Source organism: Larus michahellis, chromosome 2 (genome assembly GCF_964199755.1).
Source record: "Larus michahellis chromosome 2, bLarMic1.1, whole genome shotgun sequence".
Classification (NCBI taxonomy): domain Eukaryota; kingdom Metazoa; phylum Chordata; class Aves; order Charadriiformes; family Laridae; genus Larus; species Larus michahellis.
Window position 1 is genome coordinate 55,525,752 of NC_133897.1, and position 22,131 is coordinate 55,547,882.

General features: G+C 46.0%; 1 protein-coding gene across 1 annotated transcript in view; it reads right to left on the reverse strand.

The window, feature by feature from the left end:
* The window catches only part of ITGA9 (integrin subunit alpha 9), a 228,803-nt gene extending 208,912 nt beyond the window's left edge, over nt 1-19,891 (reverse strand). Inside the window, exons 1-4 of the mRNA XM_074575530.1 lie at nt 19,593-19,891; nt 11,162-11,289; nt 9,631-9,737; nt 2,539-2,662 (exon numbers count right to left, since the gene is read on the reverse strand). Coding sequence (XP_074431631.1) covers nt 2,539-2,662; nt 9,631-9,737; nt 11,162-11,289; nt 19,593-19,762 — 529 coding nt within the window. The 5' untranslated portion in view covers nt 19,763-19,891. The remainder of the gene's footprint in view (nt 1-2,538; nt 2,663-9,630; nt 9,738-11,161; nt 11,290-19,592) is intronic.
* Nucleotides 19,892-22,131: the final 2,240 nt, after the last annotated feature.

Sequence of the window (22,131 nt, forward strand, 5' to 3'; positions counted from 1 at the left end):
TTGTTATACAAGCTAATAATTCATCTTGAGGTGCACATGCACACACACACACGGATGGAGACTGACGTGCACTCAACTGTCCTGCACCCTTTGCCAGTTATGCGAGAGCCAGCTCCGGTTGTCGACCATGCAGCCGCACCAGCGGGCTTATCACCTTAGCTGTGCTAAGGACAGGGCTTCTGTAAATGAGGACACAACTGCCTGCACCCATTCACACACAGCAAGTCCCGGAGAAGGCCGAGATTCCAGGACCGAAGGTGCAGTCCCCAGTTACAGGGCTTGCAGCCATGGGTCTGGCAGCCTCCCAGTGACGGCCATGAGGCCCTCAGTGCAGTGTCACTTCAGCTGCATCACGCACCACGTTTATTATCCCTTTCAGACTTGCCGCTTCTCCCCTTTGGGCTGTTCCTCAGTGTCAGTGGAGGAGAATTTCTGCTGCTGCTTCCAGAAAGTGAAAGAAAAACGTTACGAGGATGACTGCAATCTTGTTTCACAGCAAAGCTCAAACAATGAATCCCTCTGCATGACGTAGCACAGCTATCTCTCTTTAAGCTTGTTTTATTAAAACCTAAAAGATACAGGAGTAAACAAATGCAGCCATCCCTCATGATACTTTGTGATTTCATGTCTGATTGGGGGGAGGAGAAAAATCAGTCCCAAACCTCCAATTTTCACTCCATGAAGTGAAATTAAGCCAACATAGTACTGCACCAGCCCTGCCAATTTTCCACTGGCTGCTCTGCGTGTACTAGGCCCACACATTTCTATTTTCTAGCAATTCCTGGCAAATATCCTGTCAGATTAGCAGCAGTTTTACTCCAAAGACATGACGCACAGAAAAACACAAGCGGTTCGTCTCTTCCCGAAACCACCTCCCTGCCACAGCTTCAAGCAGGCTGTCTTTAAGGCGGCACAGGAGCGGTGACATAGGCTGAGAGGGAGCCCTGGCTGCGTCCCCGCGTTGACCATAAAGTTAATATTGGATGATTTGCAGTGCATTCCCTCAGTATGAGGCCTTATCCTGATTTTGCTGAAAAGGAACAAGGCAGGGGGAAGACAAATACAGTAGGACAGTGCTCACAACAGGAAGGCTTACGTAATTTACTTGTATCCTGCTGCAGAGCAGCTGGCATGGCTGGGTCAAGAGACTCAAACCCCTTCACATTTCAAATAATGACCAATTTCAGGGCTGGGAAATGCTCAATGCAGGAATGCATTCCGTCTCCAGAAGTTGCATGGATTTGTAGTGGCAGCTTCCCAAGCAAAGCCCGGAGGGAGGTGAGGAGTTGCCTCGGGAGAAAGAGTGGGCATGGAACGGACCACCCAGCTGTCACAGAGCTGGCTTCATGGGCCGCTGAGCTGGGACACGGCCACTTGCCAGCAGCGGAGAAACGGGGACACGGCCACTTGCCAGCAGCGGAGAAACTCACTGGGGCATCCACCGCCTTATCCCTCTCCCACTTACTAATGTCAACGGTAAGCCTGCTGCTGGCTGCTGCCAGCTTGCGAAGGGGAGAATGAATAAAGGCAAATAAATAAATAAAATTAGAGGTCTTGCCTACAACAAACCCTGGTGCATCTTGTCCTCTGAACTTCCACACTTCCTGAGGCTCCTACAGGCAAGAGGGGAAAGATGATGCCCGGGGCAGACAGGAGAAACCAAGAAGGTGTTTTCCCTCAAGCGTTCCTCTGAAGACTGAGAAATCTTAGGAGATGATACCCTATCTTCTTCCTAACAACACACTCATGGCCTCTGGTTTAGTTAATTGCTCTTGGCTGAGGAGACGCTCTCTTCTGAAGTCTTTAGGAAAGGAAACACGATACACGAGTCTCAAATGCATGAGAGCTGGAAAATTAAAACGCTGACACTTGAGATTTGGAGCAGAATCAACAGGCGCAGCCACCCACTGCTCAGAGCCGGAGCCCTCCCTCTCCATGCCCCCCACAAATCCAGACCTTTGTAGGATCCAAACAGGGACCAAGACACCTTATGGCACCCAAAACAATTTCATATGAACTGCTGCAGAAGTTCCCTGAAATAAGTAAGGTGTTAAGCAGCCCTTTCCCCACCCCGCCAGTTCTCAGATAAATCAAAACACAAAAATGAAAATATTTCCTTAAGATGAGCAAGTTGGTTCCCAGCTGCAACATAACTCGGGATTTTTACTCTGTGCCACAGCAAAGCATGAAAGGCCAAGTTCAGATCAATATCTACTGATTATTCACTTAAGGGAGAGAGAGCTGCTGCCTCAAAAACACAGTTCAGAAATGTATGATTCCTTTACTGAAGTGCAACCACACACAGTAAGACACAGGACTTATTCGGTCTATCTGCTACTATTTTGACTTCATCCAAAACCCAACCTCCACCCCAACTGTGCCGGAAGTCAGCCGTATGTTACCAAAAAAAAAGAAATAAAAATATCAGTATTGAGGGTTACTGTGGATGGCTTTGGAAATAAAGGGAAAACACAGCAGCTATAAAATGGGAGAGCAGCAATGGAGGTGAGCCCCGCTCCCAGTCCCAACACCCTTTACCTTCGTAGCAGGGCAAGAGCTTTTTCCCGTTGGACTGCAGGTTGGGGGGAATGATATTGCAGAAGCCGTGGGGCAGGATGTACTCTGTCTCATAGTAGATGTTTTTCCAGCGGTGCGCACATGCCTAAAAGAGATCATATCACATGCGTTATTGACCCAGAGTCACAGGAGAGCCTTCCGACCAAGGCACAGCACGCATGAACAGGACCTCTCAGCATCGCCTTCCCCTCACTGCCCCATTGTCCTCCCCTTACACCCCCCCTTTCTAGATAAAGTATCTTCTCACTTATCTTCCGCATCTCATGACACTGCCTGACCTGGCAGCTCAGATCTTAGCCTTCACGTGTGCGTGACTAGGAAAACAGCAGGTCTCAGGGCAAGACAGAGCCCATGCTGGAGATTTCAAGATCTCTCACTGTCTATGAATTCTCACGGCCAGTGAAGCTTTTCTAAACTAAAGATGCACCAACAGAACCCAGACGAGCCAGAAATGGGGGAAAAATGGGAACACAGACATTGAGAATTCACGTAAGAGGCTCAGAAGTGATGCTATGACTCAGAAAGTTACTAAGACCATATTAGAAGGTTATCCCACCAGAGGATGCATGTGTGAGTGAAAGGCTTGTCTCACTGGGAAAGGTGGCTTTGTTTCTGGTGACAGAAGAGCTGGGCCTTGCTTACTGGTACTGAGTTAAAGTGAAAATGCCAGAGATTTTGTGGCAACGAGACTGACAACATCAGTCAAGGTGCAGGTGTGCTGCAGAGATTGGGGTGCCTTACCCTTCATAATGAAGAATAATATCACGCTGCAAAACCAGAGCTAAACCAGTCTCACCAGGACACATTGCTCAGTACAACTGCCACACACATGCAGGCACATAAGCAGCGTGAAGCCTGGTTCACACCTTCCCAGGACCCACTTGCTCCAAAAATTAACACTGCATTGCTGCCAGACAAACCACAAGTCGCCTGATGCTCAGGAGTTACTTGGAATAAAAAGAAATGAAATGTGAAACAGCAAGGGCGTTAAACCTGAGTACATGTCGGGCCATATCTTCAGCTGTTCTAAGTCACTGAAGTCAATGTAGATGTGTCAATTTATATCATTTAAGGCTTGGTCCTATGCACACTGACTAGCCCCTAAGCTACAAATCACCTCCTCCACATACTTCCAACCTTCCTGGCAACTTTGCATCATCCCCTTCACAATCCCCACATTTGACCCTATCCTCCCCAGACAAGACACCCTCTGTCTTCTTCCCTTTGTGCTACCCCATTTTTCTGCCTTAGGACCTCAGAGCTTCCCATGGGAGCATCTCAACATCATTAAAAAAAATATATATTCATAAGACAAGCACAGTTGTGTCACCTATCCAGTAAAGGACCTGGGAAGCGTACCAACCACTGGGAAGCTCAAAATTCAATCCAACCGTCAACACAGCTCCCTTCCCATATACTTAACCACAGAAAGACATAAAAGGGTAATATTGCTCTCGTTTTTTAAACTGAGACAGAGTAAAACCAGTTGTGCAAAAGCCTGCCCTGCCATTAGCAGTGCTGCATTTAGAGTTTGATATTTATTACTTTCCTAACTTCCAGTACTCAAGGAGAAGCACGTATCTCCTGAAGATGGCTATTGCAGAGGGATAACGAGGGACTCCAGGGGCCGTGGAAAACTCTGCACTGCACTGCCTGGCGCAGGCTGCCACCCATGACACAAAGGATGCTTCTGATGGCACGCTGCTCGACAGCCAAATGCACGTGAGGCGTCCTACGAACTGCAGCTTTGGAGACTCCTTTACGTGCTTTAAGGAGCTCAGTTACGATTTTAGTCCCCATGCACCACTCATTCAAAATCTAACAGCAACGAAAAAAACAGCACGTGAAATGCTCATTTTCAGAGTAACCAGGAAATAGTTTCTCTCCTGACGGATCTGTGCTGCGAGCACAAAAATATACACATGCACAGCCCTTTTAAAGACAGTACTATAAAGACACATACTATTAAAGCGACAGTCAAGTCAACCCCCTCTCCGGATATAAACTCAAACGGAAACAGACTGAGAGTATTTTGTAAAATTATGGAAAGATAAATAAAGGATTGTGATATTGTAAATTCCTTGATATTTTATATCTCAGAAACTGCAAGGGACTCACATAAATTAACCTACTAATCTCTCCCAGAGGAGCACAAACGACAGAGTTGGGGAGAGCAGCAGCATTTCATCAGAAGCAGGAGGCTTTGCTCAGGAGTGAGGTGTGGAGGCCAAGAAAGATAGAACAGTGTAAGGAGAAAAAAAAAAAGGAGCTGCTGCCTAAGAAATATGTTCAAAATCAACTGGAGGCTATGGGCTCAGTTTAGCAATTCTAGGAACACTTACCTACTCTGTTAGGGTTCGGGTTTTGTTTGGGTTTTGGGTGTTGTTTTTGGTTTTTTTAAATGATCACTTTTCTGTACTCTCAGCGTACTGTGTATACAGGCACACTACAGTTTAGCACTGACTGCCTGAGTCTGCGGACAGCTCGTAACCGTAGCTCCAAGAGATGAGCTCCACCTCGGTTATCTCAGCAGGGGCTTCCCCAGACTCCCCCACACCACAGCTGCAGAATTTGAGATTTTCCCAATGGACAGGAGTTCAGCAGCTCCTCTTCCTCCCTGAAACTCGTTTCTCTGCAGCCAGGCAACCAGCACATTTGTCTCCCTGCCACGACAAGGCTCGTCCACAGCTGCTTTTAGTTCTCCTGCCTTCCCAAAAATGTTCAGTTGGATTACAGTACGTAGTCCCTGCATTATTCAATGTTGCAGAGGCAAGGTGATGTGCTACCAAAGGTGGCTGCAGCCTTCCTTCTTTGATGGCAACATGTCTGAAGAGGTCTTAAGAACAGAGATGAGTCACCTGAATTTGCTGCTGTGGAAAGGGGTTTTCTGTGAGTTTTGTTTGGTTTTTTGTTTTTTGGGTTTTTTTTACCCTAAGGTGATTGCAAATAACTGACAGCTTATACACCCTATTTTAGATGCAAGCCATAGGTGCGCCCCTGTGCAACGAGGCCGCCATTGGCACACTCTGGTGCTCCGCAGCTGCTGCCGGGGCACAGGCTCTGGCTCTACCATGAAACAAGGGAGAAAGGATGCAAACCCTTGAAGCAAAATAAAAAGCTTCCGGACAAAGCACACAGAGGTCTCTAGTGATGGCAGACACTGCATTACTGCAGTGTAATGAATAGGCTATTTCAGAACTGCAGCCACTTTGCTCTTTTGCGTATTGAACGCCAGCCACGGGCTTTGCACCACAGGAAAAGCAACACGAGAGACCCAGGCTTCACTTTAGAGGCTGACTGCCCACGGTCCTTATAGAGCCCTCTGCTGAATCCTAAAGTCAGAGTCCAAACAAGGGACTTTTTGAATGTACCACTGTCAGACCACTTCCAGTTTGCCCTTCCCTAGGAGGACTTTGGCTTTGCTGCAGTGATGGTTGGTTTTTTTTTTCCCCACAGACACACAGACACAATCACTAAATGTGCCACTAAGTCAACTACTTAACAGGAAAAATGGCAACACTTGATAAAAAAAAACAGAGTTACGACAGATGTGGCAGGTATTTAGGAAGAGCAAGACCTGAAGGATGTGGCTCATCTCCAAATAATAATGCACTGCACCCGGTTCCTCTCCCAACAAAAGTAAAAGTAAAAGGACTTTTGCTGTTTCAGTTTGGAAAGAGCTGGCAATCTCAGCTGTATTATTGCAGTACTTGGATTAATGCAAATATTGACTGATAGCATACCCGAGGACAGGAAGCCACTGAACGGCAAACTTAGAGCTTTTTTTAGCTAATCTTACTTCTTCATTTGTTTAAGTTCTCATTTTTTGATACTTTTCTATTTAGCATGTCACACAAACATAAAACTCGGTTCATTAACATCCTGGCACAAGATGGGCTCAAACACAACCCCCTTTACCAAATACCAGCTAAAGCCCCCCTGCACACTCCTTACCTTCCCTACCACCCCTTTCTGCTGAAGCTGGTACTCTTATCCAGCAACTGGGGAAGGCCGATAAGACAGAAGTTTAAGCCACTAAGCAGTTTCAAAGCAAAAGCAACCACTGCTTTGTACAATCCGCAGTTAAACTATGGAATAACGACAGGACCAGAGGAAATGGTATGAAGCTGTGGCAAGGGAGATTTAGATTAGATATTAGGAAGAATTACTTTACTGAAAGAGTGGTCAGGCACTGGAACAGCCTGCCCAGGGAGGTGGTGGAGTCACCATCCCTGGAGGTGTTTAAGAAACGTGTAGACATGGCTCTTCAGGGCATGCTCTAGTGCCCAAGATTATTGTTTGTGGTGGGGTGTTGTGTGTGGGGTTGTGGGTGTGGAGTTTAGTAGGTGGGTGCTTTTTTTTTTTTTTTTTTTTTTTTGGTGGTTGGACTCGATGATCTCAGAGGTCCCTTCCAACCACTAAGATTCTGTGATTCTGTGACTGATTCCTCTAACGCAGGACGTCAAGAGTATGAATAGTTGTTTGCATGGGTTTAAAAAGCAACTACCCATATTTATGAAAAGAAAAAAAAAAAAAAAAAAAAGAAATCCATCCAGGGCTATTGACCACAAAGATACCACTCTGACTTAAAGGGATCTCTGAAAGAGATGCAGCAAATAGAGCTGTAACGCCAGACAATATAGATTCCACATACTCATAAGTACTGGGCATCACTCACGAGTTATCTAGTAATTTCATGAAAAAGCTAAAATCAGCAGACGTGGCTCTGAACGCACATTCAGACACATCTTCTCAGAAAACCAATTTCTCACAGGTGCTTCAAAGACAGCTGCATTTTAAAGAAATCCTGATCTTTAAAATTAGAAGAGCAGATGAATTAAATTTCACCTGCTTATGGGAAAGTCATGAATCTTTTTCATTAAAAAAGTGTCTCAAAACAGAGAGTAACAATGCCCTGAAACAGTCAGGTATTCTCCATACAGGAAGGAATCCGTATGCCTTCATTCCAGGCTCTGTCTACACACAGATGTTTAATTAGTAGTTTAAGATGGAGTGCTTTGGTGGTAACTATCTCATTGAAATCAATGAGAATCAGACACTTAAACATCCTCAAGCATCTGGACAGAATCTACTTAATGAGGGCAGCATAATCTTGTCAGAGGGCTGATTTAGGACTTCCTTAAATCAGCGTAAGTTGCGGAGACATTTTATCATCTTAACCTGCACCCGAATAAGCACACCACCAGCTGCGCACTTTACTTTAGCTACACTTTGCCTTTAACCTGCTTTGTGTCTGAAATTTCTGCCCCCTCAGCCCCAATCTAAGCCCTCACAGCTTGCCCTCATCTCTCCCCTTTGCAGCCTTCCCTCAGCCACTGAGCAACCAGCCCCAGCCTTGGTACTTGCCCAGCTTTTCTCCCTACTGGCTTTCCCTTCTTTTGGGGCTTCTGTCTAGGGAGATGACACCTAAGTATCAGCTGCAACCCATTCCCCTTTGAGCCGAAATACACAAAACTGTTATTTTTAAGATGTTGCTTTTACAAAAATGTCTCAACGTTGTCTAAAAAAAAGTGTACGCGTGAGTTTCTGAAAATGGGACAAGAATTTGTCTAGTTCAGATCAATGACTGGAAAACGGAGAGGATGCCGTGTCTCGAGATAGCGTTATCCTGACCAATGCAAGTTACTCCTGAGCTGTCACACAGGACCTCTGAGCACACATACAGACCAGGATATCCCCCAAAAACACGAATTGCTTACACTAGCATGAATGCCTTAATTTTGTGCTCTGCTATGCATGTTTACAGTGTATTTCATTTATGCTCCTTTTTCCTCTCCTACTCTAGTGCTGAACACATTTAAAACATCCAAGGAAGGTAAAGCATCAGCCAGCCTCTACAGCACTGGCAAGCTGTACACTAAGAGAGACAATCAGATGAAACACCACAGTACTACCAAAGAAAGGTATAAAAACCACCTGCTCCCTCCTGGGGAAGTTGGTGTGCAAAGACTTGGATCGTAAGCATTTGGTTTCCAACTGCATATGAGGAAAAACACCTTTGGGCGAAGCAGCTTTGTCCACTTGCCTTACACGGGTGGTTGGCACAGTAATCATTGTACTAGATCTTTCTCACTAGCAGCTTTGGGACAGTTTGGTGCCATGCACCAGGGCAATCCCCTGTCTCATTGGAAAGCTGAAGTCATACTGCAAGTTTCCAACTCCCAAACAGCAATGCAAAGAATTAACTTGTTGTCAGGGTTACTCTGATACGAGCTTGAAATTTGCCTAACACATATACTACGCACAACATTTTGTTGCAATTTATTTTTTTTTTTAATTTCATTTATCATTCCTGCAGACAGACTCACTTGGGTAGACAGTCAGAACCCAACCACAGATGCAAACACAGACAGCTATTGATCATGATACACCCATGTATTTTAGAAAGGTTTTTGCCCAGCTCTCTTTATGATTATCTTTTTTCCAACAGAGGAAATGTTGTTCTGCAAAGATATATTCCACATCCTAAGGACCACATATGCTCTCCTTGATCTGTCTATTTGCATGGTAACCGTATCAAAGACAACAAAGCCACCCACACACAACTCTCTCTAAGTCACCTCTACTCTCAACTCTTCTTAATTGATATACATAACGAAAAAATATCACCACAAAGACTCATCTTACATTTTTCATGCTAAGTTCTGACACGCAAAACATATGCTCAGGAAAAAAGGATGCATAATATTCTCTACATAAACATAGGGAAATGACAAAAAGAAAAAACTAGCAGGTACCTCCCAGACAAAAAGTTCTATTTATTCTGTTCAAAGATTTAATCCCTCAGATTTAGGAGGAAACCCTTGGGTGACACAAGTCAGGTGTGACGGCTTTGAAGTCCTCCTTCTATAAATAAAGCTTTCTGGCTGGGGCTCACTTTTCCTTCCGCTTGAAGGAAGGGACTAGAGAATTTGCTACCTGTAAAGCTGGGCTCCGTCAGTCACTGCTGAACACATTAATCCTGACGTGTTTAGCATTAAAGTCAGACAGCAGCAACGGGTTTAATGAGATCAAAGAAAAGAGTGGACTTACCAGCACACTTCCACCAGCCTTCGGCTGTCTAGCCAGGCTCACGCCCATCCATTCATCATCTCTGTCTTCTTTGCAGGTCTTTCCGCAGACCATGCCCCGAGAATTGCCTACAGAAAGAGGGGAAAGGCAGCAAGACAAGGAGACATGAGCTTTAAATACCCTCCAAATAATCCCTACAAGAAAAGAGATTGCCCATCAAACATCTGCCTGACAGTGCTTTTCTTTTCCCTTTCATCCTGATTATCAGTTCTTCTATGCATTAATTGAGACAATGCTCTCACTCTTACTAGGCGCCAACAAATATATAGTAGACAACAGACCCTCTCCCGAACAGCCCAGCCGGCAGCTATTACAGCATGTCCACAGCTTTACTTGGGTAAACCATCGCACTCAAGTCAATGGGAGAGATGTGGGATTGCCTGCAGAATGCAATCAAAGCAAAAACCACTCTTGAAAATGAAGAGACCTGGAGCACTTAAAAAAAAAAAAAAAATTGAGGCCTAAATCTTTAGTCCTGTCAGGCAGTATTCACGAATCCATGAGAGACACTTTACATTACAGTAGCAGGACAAATCAAACTTAGCCAAAACACTGTTTTAACACATGTAAGCTTCATAAAAATAAATTCTACTTGACTCAGTCATGAAAAGATGAACAAGAGTAACATGCCTTTTTTATAAGCAGAGAAAGCAATAAAAAGCATGTCACCAAGAAAGCCAAAATATTAAAAGGCCTCCATTTTCTCCACCAGAATCCAGCATGAAGTTTTTACATCAGAGCCTTACTTTAGGACTCCACCTTCCCCCAATTCAGACAGTACATCAGAGAAACCAAAGCTGATCCTGATCACGTGCAACAGCGTACAAGCACAACTCTCACACAGCAACTTAGCACAAGAAGCAAACCCAAGGAATGATTTTGCGGTATTACAAGGGAACACACAGATCGCCACATTGCTAATAACACTGCACATCATGCGCTCACCGCCACACCGCCCGGGGTCATCCCACGCATCCTTACTTCAGCTCTGCCTGGAGTAGGCAGCAGCGCTCCCAACCACTCACATACCCACCAGCATGCTGCAAAGTCACGCTGAAGCAGGTGGAGAAAAGACAGTGGCTTAGGGTAAGCAGGGAAAAACCCACCTTTGCTTGGCTACTCGGTGGAGGGAGCGAGCAGAGCCACTGGGAGGACACACGAGGTGGGACGCTATTTCATAATGTTGAAGAGAATATGACACCTTTGCTACTAGTGCTCAAAATCAATAGAATCATAGAATGGTTTGGGTTGGAAGGGACCTTAAAGATCATCCAGTTCCAACCCCTCTGCCATGGGCAGGGACACCTCCCACTAGACCAGGTTGCTCAAAGCCCCGTCCAGCCTTGCCAAAATCCATCAGGAGAGGGTGACTAATTCCTCTCAGCGTCTTGGGGCCTCTTTGAAGCTGTCAGGAGGATTGCTAGCCATTTGGGTTGGGGTTGTCTTTTTTTTTTGGTTTCCCCTTCTCCCCCCAAGCATTGTAACTACCCACCTCGCCCCATATCCAGTTCTGTGCATCTTCTGTCAGGGTTGGTATGGACTCGACATTTAAACACTGCTCCTGGGGACTGAACAGAGGTGCTGTATTTAGATTCTGCCTTGGGAGCACCAACCAAGACCCTGGAAACCAAAAGCAAAGTAACAAGTGATTAATTTCAGGAGAAAAGGGAAAAAAAAATAAAAATAAACAAACAACATCAAGATTCACATTGCCAGAGCTTCCTCAGCAAGAGGACTTTTTTCAGCAACCTTGTAAAACGATGACATTGATTCACAAACTGAAAACACCACACACAATAAAGGCATTTTTCCCCAGTGAAGGCACAAATGCTTTAACAAGTTAAATTTCCATTAGGTTTGTAACACTTTTAAAGCAACACCCTACCCCCCAAAAGCACTTAGGAAAGTATTAGGATGGACAACAGCAGCTGCATCCATTTTTCCTCAGTTTTAGCTACATCCCTATCAATCCAAGGACCCACAAGAGCTAATACACACACGCACGAGAGGATGAAATTTGAACTCGGCGCTTGCCAGCCAGCAAAGATTAATAAGCTTGTTTAGAAAGTTGAGGCACCCCATTCTCAGAACGTTTTATGTAACTATAGCTTTAAAAAACAACAGCAAAAAACCTCAACCAACACCATAGGAGCAAATCTCTTCCACGACATGCTGCTGTCAACCAACATTTATCATTAAGGCTTTGAAGACTTTACCTGGACTATTTATCCCACATGAGAGCTGGGAAGCACCAACGTACAGCTCTGACCAGAGGGTTCCTTAATGTACCCTTGAAAGACGATGAGCACTTTTTAATAACTTACGTTATGATCCAGTTAACTGTTTAGCAAGCTGGCAGCTGCTCGTGCCCTAAGGGATGCTTTTTTAGGAGGATTATAGGGGAAGCACAAATATTAAGGGAACCCTTTTACCACCTCCTCATTAAAGGGACAATCTTTCTCACCTGGTTGAGAGCTCGGATCTGGGGCACATGAGGATGAGGAGGGGGGTTAAGTAGGAGGAAGGTAGCTCCAGGGAAGGCAGTACGGAGCACCAGGTAGTTTAGCATCAGTTCTGCTGCTGCCCTTGCACTGTGAGGCAGGGCAGAGCTTCTGCATGTAACAAAATCCTGGCTGAAGTTAACCCCAGAGCTGGAACTAGGGGCGACCATCTCCAAAAGACTAAGCCTCCAGCACTCAGTGAGCAGATCCAGCCTGCTACCTGGGAGGCAGCAGCTGACCAAGGAGGCACTGCTCTTGGTTTAGCCACTAAAGGGATAAAGAGCCACAGTGCAAAGTCAGTCCACATACGCAGCCCACCCACAGCACAGACAGAAGCTTTCCCTGTTTTAAATAACTTTTCTTTCATTCTCTAATTTACAGTTCCATCCCCAACCACTACCCATCATCACCATCCTGGTTAAACACAGGGAGACCCAAGGCACAAGGCGCACACATGTCCAAGGTCAGCCTGAGACACCTGGGAGAGCTGTTCTGCATCAGAGCCTGGCCTATACCAAACAGCAGCACGTCTCCACTCCTGCTGCGATACACGCTTCCCTGGATGTGACAAAACCGTCCCATCACATTTGGAAATATGTTTACAAAACACAGAGAATTCCCTACAATAAGTGACTGTTTTCTCCCAAGTTTCATGAGCTAAGCTGTATCGTTTGCCGAAGTTTGATGGGGCTGCGCTCTACAGCACACATCATGTTTTCACAAGTGAGAAGAATTAGTGCCCAGAATACTTAAGTTGCTAAAACCTACAAAGCCTGCACACATTTGGGGAGTGAGCGCAAAGGAGCTTGAAATAATAGCTCCAAATGGAAATCCCACCAGGCAGGCGGCAGGCAGAAAATCAAATGCCAATCATTTCATTTACACAGGCGATGAATGCATGTCATTCACTTATTGACATTCATGAGGTCTAACAAAAATAAATAATGGGGGATATTACTAGCTTAAAGAGCTACGGGTTCAAATTGCAAACAGCAAGAAACTGTTTCTATGACCTGTTATAACAATAAGATAATGTAGGCCACACTGACCTGCGGTTTAAAAAAAAGCTTTGCTCTAACCTAAGACAAGTAAATAAGATTCAGCAATTAGTGCACAAGATACCTGGGGTTGCAGAATGCAACATGGAGATGAAGGAGCCTAAATCACAAAAACTCTTCAGCTGTCTTAAAAAAGCTGAATGGGAAAAATTGATAATTCATTATTTGAGTAGGCTACTGGCACAGAGAATTGCTGTCTTGAGCAAATATACCTTTCAAAAAGAAAACATTAGTTGCCGTTTATTCGTGTGGACCAAGCAGAAAGAAGCAAGCAGCCAGTAAAGGCAACTGGAGACACAGGCCAAAAGCAAATCTACTTTGGATCATCCTGAACGTCCGTGCATTCAAATTTTGTATTTCACCTACATCACACACTATGTCAGCTTAGGATCTTCTCTCATTCTTTCACTCTTGCACCAAGACCCCAGTAGGTGAAACCTTTGCAGATCTCCTGTTCCTTCTGGTGTGACCCATGTTCGCCCATGGCCTGAGACAGTCACCTTCAGGGAGATGGGAGGTTTTCTGTTGGTTCACATGCTTTTTGGTTGGTCAAGTTGGTATTTGCCACATACCACTTATTTCGGTTTTATTCAAAGGTTTGAGACTGGAATATTTCCTTTGTCAAGAAGAGTGTCCTTTACTCTTTCAGCGTTTTCTGTATGCACCTGCTTAACTGTTAGAAGAAAGGCACCTGTTTAACTGTCATGAGCCTTTTCAGCAGACCTAGCTAGAAGACTCATTTGCATTCAAACATTTTGGGACTCATCGAGCAAAACAAACGCCTACATATTAAAACACCTTTGAAATCTTTTGCAATTTCTATGAAACAACGCTGCAACCAGAGAAGGTGTCTTTCTCTGCTACCATATTTAAACAGAAATAAATTTCAAAACAAAGCCTTAGAGTCTAATGCACTTGTCTTGCATTTCAGTGCTGCGGAGTCTTGCCTGGCATAAACACAGAAGATGTGTAAACAGCCAGCAGAAGTACAACCCTGTCCTCTTGCTATTATCAGGCAACCTTCCAACATATTCCAACTAGTTTAAAGTAGCCTTATTTTGTGGTACAGATTTCCAGTGCTGCTATAGGAGTACCTGGGTTGGCAGCAAAGCAAGCCCCAGCAGTTCTCCAGCCTTTTGCCACAAGGCTGATGGTGTGGGCAGCACTCTCTGCAGAGATTATCAATGAGTGCTGGCTCTCATCACAACCGTCATACTCTGCAGGAAGCCCCTAGGACATCTGAGAGCAGCTGCGTGAAGACAGCTTGAGGGGGAAACCCCATCAAGAGAAAGGCATTCCTTTCTATGGCAGAGAACCACGGGCAGCAGGAGTGGGGCTTGGGGCCATTTTAGGGTCACTTTTGCTTGACGTGCCCAGAGCTCTGTCAACGCAATACTGGGGGCTAAACTGACATTAGGAGCAGTAGGCAGAGAGGCCATTTAACCTTCTGTTTTTGCATTCATACTTGCACGATCAAGGACAGACACGCTCATCTGTATGGAGACAGCGACGCAGCTTATGGAGACAGTGACACAGCTGTGTGGCCAGAAACCATCACACTGCAGGAGCCGCAGCAGCCAGTATTAATGGATGACAAGAAGCCTTTTTGGCCACATGGAAATCCACACCTCCTTAAAATTACTTCCTGCAGAACAGTAACTATCACTTTGCTGGCGATTGACCCTCAGGACATACAGATTTGGAAATTAAGTGCTGCATTTAGCAGAAGGAACAGTGAATGAATGTGTCGAGCTGACCGATGGCATGGAGAGATGCCAAGCACATTAAGCATCAGCCTACAGCATGCCAGCCGCGATTAGGCAATCACAGCTCAAGGACTGGGGAGCGTAGGTACCTCACCTCGCTGCAATGTTAAGTGGCAGAGAAAAAAGGTCTTTAAATATCCTCGCATACCACAGTGGATTTCAAAAGCAGCACCAGAGGAGAGTGCACCACCGGCACAGCCCAGTTGAGCTTCTTCCCTTCAGAAAGGTCTCTGTCACTTGCTAAGTCCTCGAAATAAAAACCCCAGTGGTTCATCCATTATGTGCAAAGCAATAAGTGTGAGGGCTGTTATTTGGGTGGTAGATGGATGACCTGTGACCAACAACAGCAAGCCCAAGTTCCCTGGAATGCCATGGCAGCACCTACAGCATCACTACATTGTTTATGCAACACGGCACGGTTAACCCAACACCCAGCCTCCACAGGGTTGGTCCTTTCCCGCATCTTCCTTCTAGTTGCACACAAGCACATCGTGCACTAACACGTGCACACAAGCACATCCATCAGCATGAGGTGCAGAACAGCCTTCGTTATTTCAGCGGCAGCGCAATCCAGTGAAGAGCAGGACTGAAGGAATGAAGCAACAGCACAGAAACCAGACTCATTCCTTATTGTAAAACTCACAGCAGGACACCATGCAACTAAACTGACTCCACTACTTTTTCGTGCCAGATCATGTTGCCAGAAAGGATGAAGTTGTTACCATGGCCTTACTGAGGGATTTGGGGGTGACAGCAAGAAGGGGGCATAGGGAGGGGACAGGAGAAAGATGAAGCAACATCTTATTTAAAGAAAAAGAATGATCAGAGATGTCACATTATTAATATTTTTTTTACTGGGGCAAAAACTGACATTTGTTTCTTTTTAAACTGTCCGAAGGAAAGCAGAGAAAGCAACATTCTTGGTCGGTTTTTGAGTCTTTATTCCAAGCTCCAAAATTATATCCAGAGAACAGAAGCACTTCAGCTTGTCTCTGCTCCAAATGCAAGCAGCCACCTGGTTCCTTACTCGGCTGAAAATGGAAATGAAGGGGAACTGGGTAAACCTTTCAAGATCTACAGCCATAAAACCCGCTTAAGGAAGGAAAAGGAGACATTGTCAGAAATACAATAACCTCAGCACATCTGTGATGACAAACTTTTCTTGAGATGAAAAATGTGCAAAAACAACTCCTAAATGGAAGCATCATTGCAATTAACTCTTTCAGAGAGGTCAAAGACACCGATTTACTCCACTATTGTAGTGGAGGTCAAATATCCATATTGCACTATAATTTCTGTGTCAAAGACTGTGTAACAGCCTGACTATTCACATTTACCTGACACAGTATTTCAAACCAAATATCCTTCCTCCCTTTTCTTTCCTCCCGCAAGAATATTTGGCTCATATAAATCCTCAAGAATCACCAAACCCTGAATGGGTTTACTGGAAACCGGCAAGCCTACGGTACATAATAGAGACGGGTGCCTTTGTGGTGTTGGAAAACAAAGAGCTGAAACACTGAAGACCTGCCCAATACAGATACCATATTAATATAAATCAGTGACCATATACACACACACACACACGCGTGTACACACACACACCAGTACACAGACAGGCTACTGAGAATAACACACTTCATCTAAGAAGCTCTCTTGATCAGAAGTACATTAGGTGAATATCAGGCCCTCGGGCAATAAAGAGCAAGAAGCCCATAACCATCACGACAACACTTTCAAATGCCTGAGAGCACATTAAATAATATTAGATAGGCAGGAGCCCTACCAGCCTCAGATGTGATCAATCACATTTTTGCAGGCTCACATAGTGCACTGCTCACCAGGCAAGCCACGAGTGCCCAAAATATCACTGTCTAAAGTCAAACTATTGCCCACTGTAGCATATAGGCCAAACAGTCATGAGAAAACTGAAATCATAATTCTTCTTTGGGTATGTAAAAGCTACAAACGTAAGAAGAAAACTAACACACAAAAGCAAACAATAACTCTATGACCAATAACCCTTAAGAGAAGCTATATGCTACAATGGGATGAATAGAAAACATTTTTCCTGCATATTCCCTATAACAGACTTCAGCCTTTCCCAAGAATATCACATTTGAAAGAGAAGGAGGGAAAAAATAAATTAAAAATCACTCAGTAACTCTACAAGCCAGTTAAGGAAATAGCTCTATAGCTTTGCACACAAAAGCTTCACACACAAAAACCTGACAAATCTGAAAAACGGCATGAGTTCTACAAAGCATTTCCCTCTGCCCTCATCCAATAAACTGGGATTGCATCTTGTGTTTCAATAACCTGCAACTGGCAATCAGTTTAAACTTGAAATCAGAGACTTTATGCTCCAAAAGCATGTATAAGATTCTGTACAGTATAAATATGGTTTTAAAATAGTACTGTATAATACCAGAAGCCTTTATGCCCAGTTGAAGGGAGCATAGCTAAAGGCACTGACAAGGGTTCAGCCCTTTGATGGTGTGAACGTCAAGGAAGATTGGTCAGATCTTTTAAGCTTTCCGGAAGTACATTAAATGCTTAAAATTGATATTATGTTGTAGTATGCAAAGAAGTGTGCTTGCACTCACAATATGCCCACCCAGTACAGGGGATGGCACCTTCAGAAATCTGGAAGAAAGCCACATACACTTTCAAGAGCAAAGAGATTCATGGCTGTCCCTTGACTTTTATGATGCACGCACGCATTAAGAGCACAACTGCACACAGTAAACTAGAGTCAAGGAGAGTGCAAAAAAGATGTATCTCCCAAATTTGTTATCTAAGCCTCTGTTGGGCACAGGATTTTGAGGCACCCGTGAAAAAAACTCCCCAGTTCCACAATGAAAAGATGAGCTTTCCCATCAGTGGTGACAATCCCACCCTTATGATTTTTGCCAGTGCTGATGCTGACCATATTAAGCTGCTACTAAGCCTTCTAGGTGTTAGGGCTAGCAATTTATTTATTTTAAAAGACTTCATGACCTTAGATACTTTTTTTTTTCCTGGGTGCCACAGCCAAGGCTTGATGAAGAAGCTCCATCTTCAGAAAACTGGAGTTTGCATTACTGGAGTTTTTACTTTTGAGGACCAGACTTCTCACAGATGCCTGCCTTCAGACGGATGCCCAACACTGCTAGTCCAGCATTGTTTCCAAACAATGTGGGATATCTGGGAGACCTTCCTCACTAGTCCACCTCCCCTTCCAAAAAAAAAAATCACACCAGCAGATGCTATCTGAAGATAATTCATGTTATTTATCAGAATGATAGACACCTACAGAAGGAGCAACAAATTCCACCCTTTTCATCCCACCATACCCCACGAGATCAGCATTTCGTTCACACCACTGTGAATCCCCAGCAGTCTGTGTTGAATGAGAGTCACTTTCAGCCTTTGCATCCTTTGTCGGTTCCTGCCCCAAGTTAAACACTGAGAGCTTTTCTTCTCCCAGAGCGCTTTTCCTCTACGAGGTCTTCTGATAAGTCCTTAAAAATGAATGTCCCATGAAAGCCACTATGCAGAAAGGCTGAGCATACAGCTACTCGCGAATTAAAGGGCGTGAATGAAATTCATTTTTAAAGAACTGGATGCCAGCATGAATACATTTATTTATATCACAGTGCACCACAGTTCCAACATCAACAGCTGAGTAATCGGGCCATATCTAAGTGTAAAAGATAAAGACGAGCTTTGTGGACGTTTATTGGCAGCAGTGGCTCCTACTTACATTAGAAGTGCACCAGATGACATCAACTAGGTCCAATTAAGAGAAATCTCTAACAAAGAGCCTCTGACCCAGACAAGAGAGAGACAGACTATGCTCCAAGGCTCTTTTCAGTCAACGGGAAAAACAAGCAGCTTGCCAGTTTGCATAATTTTTTTGAGATGTAGACAAACTTTCTATCATCGGTCATTTTTATTTTCTTTTAAAAAGTCACATACTCATTTCCTCTGCGGTCCCTCACGCCAAGAGCCGGGCACATGGAGGGGACGAACCCCTCCCGATTTGGAACCGTCTCTCCGGCCACCGGAGGGATTTTCCTCCTCGCCAGGGGCGCAGCACGGAGTGATGGGCACTGTCAACCCCGAGCGCTCTGCTCCCGCCTGGAGGTTACCGCTACTCAACTTTTTTTCCCCGTTTAACACGGCACGACCGATTATCTTTCACACCACGTGCTTTTTTTTAAATTATTTTCTTTTTTGTCAGGGAGACGAGCCGCTAAATATTACCACCACCACCACAAAAAAAAAAAAAAAAAAAAAAAAAAAAGGCAGCGGGGCCGGGCAAAGCACGGCACCGCGGGGCGCTTGAGGGACCGCTGGCGCTTGGGGACAGCCAGCTCGCCAGCCCGGGAAAGGGCACCCCGGTGTTAAAACACCCCCCAACGAGGGGGGGACACACCGGTGTGCAATCAGGGTGACACCCCCCAACACGCAGAAGGGATGCGGAGCCGCGGCGCTGAGGCAGGGCAAGAGCCCCCGGTCCCTCTCCCCGGCGGCTGCCCTGGGGATGCCCCGCCGGGGCCAGCCCGCCCGCGGCTCCACCGCGCAGTCGTCCCCCCCCTCCCCGGGCTACTCACCACCGGGTGCTGTCGTGGTAGTGCTGCAGCACCGAGTAGCCGAAGAAGGAGCCGTTGGGGCCCTGGAAAACCACGGGGCGACCCACGTCCACGTTGTAGCAGCGCGCCAGGGCCACCCACAGCAGCCCCCACAGCACCCGCGCCCCGCCGCGCCGCGCCGCCGCCGGCATCCTGCGACCCCCGGGGCAACCGCCCCGTCCCGTCCCGTCGCCGCTGAGCGCTGAGCCCCGGCCCGCCGAGCTCCGCACTGTCCCCCGGTCGCCGACTCCCAGGCGGGGCCGCCGGGCGCGGCGCTTTTGTGCCCGCCCCGCCGCTCGGCTGGGCTCGGATCGACCCGGCTCCGCTGCGCCCCGCGCCGCGATGCGCGAGGATTGCGCGCCCCGCTCCGCCGGAGACCCCTGGTGGCCGCGGGAGGGAGCGGGCAAGCGACCCGCCGGGAAAGGCGGCCCCGCCGGGGACACGACCTGCCGCCTTCTGGCATCCCCGCTCCCAAACCGCTCCGTCCACGGCTCTTCCTCCCGCCGCGGCACCCGCGGGTGTCCCGCCGCCACCTCTCAGCATCCCCCTCCTGCCACGAAACAGTCCTTCAGCCATTTCTGCTTTTTCCACCTTTCCCCCCCCCCCATCGCGTTCCCACCTGTCCTTCCAGTTCTGCCCTCATCCCCATCCCTGGAGCGATGACCCTCAAGGGTCTAGAGGGAGAAGAGGGAAGTGACAAAGCCAAGGGCCAGAAAGAGGTCTTGGAAGAACAAGTCCTCCCTCCCGTCGTTCGTTCGAGGCCGTCAGCCCTACTTGAATTTGGCACTGGGAGAGGAATGCTTCATGTCCAGGGTGACGGAAGAACGGCCCGATATACATCACGTTGAAATAAATGGGAGATTTTCCTGGGAAATGGGAAGTCAAGGGGAGAGGAGGTGTCTTTTATCAGGGCAACAGGAATAAAAATACTTTGGAAACAAAATCAGACCTGTGTTTTCCAGCATAAGCCTTTCGGGTCTGAAAAAGAAACGATAACCTTTGTGTCTAAGTAAAAGCTGGAAATAACTGCTCTAGTATTTTAATCATTAGACTACGTGAGAGCAAAAATAATCAGTCAAACATGCAATAAAAATGAGCAAGGGCAAAGGCAAGAAGACAGTCTCCTCCAGAGGATAAGACAAGGGTGACATATCACCCTGCAGGAGAAGAGGAGGGGAGTTATGTGTTAGAAGGCCCACAGAGCCCATCCTTTTGTCATTCAGTAAAAAGCAATACATTTTAGCACTCAGGAGCCATGAGAAAGTGTGTTTAGATCCCTTTTGAGGATCAGGACCAGGATCTTGGAGAAGAAATGTTCCCTCAGAGGTAATTGGGAGTTTCATTTGTTGTTAGCCTCAGCTTTGGCTCTTTAATTCCATGTGCTCCCCTTGTCCATGTGGAGGTGCACTGGGAGAAGCAGAGTAGATCCAAGATCCACAAGAGCAAAGGGTCCGGGAACTCTGATGACAGGAACTGCTGCTTCTGGGAAGAAGCTGGAGATGGGCGGCCAGGTCCAGTACTTTTTGTGTAGGCACATGATGGTTCACAGGGAATTTGCTTCTGATGATGACAGAGATGTCCAGGGAAGAATGCTGGATGTTGGGGCTGTTTGAAAGCTGGCGTGGGAAAACACTGTTACAGGTTGAAAATGCAGGAAGCTCTTGGTGAAAGCTTAATCATTTTCTGCACAGAGTTCACACCAGGATGCACGCTCAGTGAGGAGAGAATTTTGTGGTAAGCTCTTTCATTATATCATAGAAACATAGAACATGGTGGGTTGGAAGGGACCTTTAAAGGTCATCTAGTCCAACCCCCCTGCAGTAAGCAGGGACATCTTCAACTAGATCAGGTTGCTCAGAGCCTCATCCAGCCTGGCCTTGAATGTCTCCAGGGATGGGGCCTCCACCACCTCTCTGGGCAACCTGTTCCAGTGTCTCACCACCCTCATTGTAAAGGGTGGTGAGACCACGTGGCTCTTTCAAAAGCGTAGTCTGTTTCTGCAGGTGAGCACCCTCATCAGGAAAAAGTTTCTTCATAAGCATTGCCCTTGAGCATCACGCTCAGAGCAAGTGCCCTGGTGCCATATGTATATGTTGCTGTTTAGAAACTGCCAGTTTTGATGTTCACCATGATGCCAGAAAGTGGGCAGCAGCACAGGAATATTGCAGGGACAAGTTTAACAGAGAAGTAATACCTACAGAATTTTGTGGTGAAAAAAAATAAAAAAATAAAAAAAAAATCAGTGGAGGAAGGGAGGTTTCCAGTCACCAAAGTATTTTATATTTGCTGCATAAAGCCTAGGGCTGTAATTATTTAAAGCTCCTGTTCAAGGTGGCTTGTAAAAAGGTTGGGGTATTGCGAGTCTTCTCTTCTTCATGCAAGTATGTCCAGGTTTATGGAGAAGTGAACGTTTTCCTGTCTTAAATCTAAATGGCACAGTGCTCAATATCAAACAAAAAAAGGAAACGTCACTTATCAATAACTTTGGCCTTTCGTGTATGATCAAACTGAAAGAACCGAT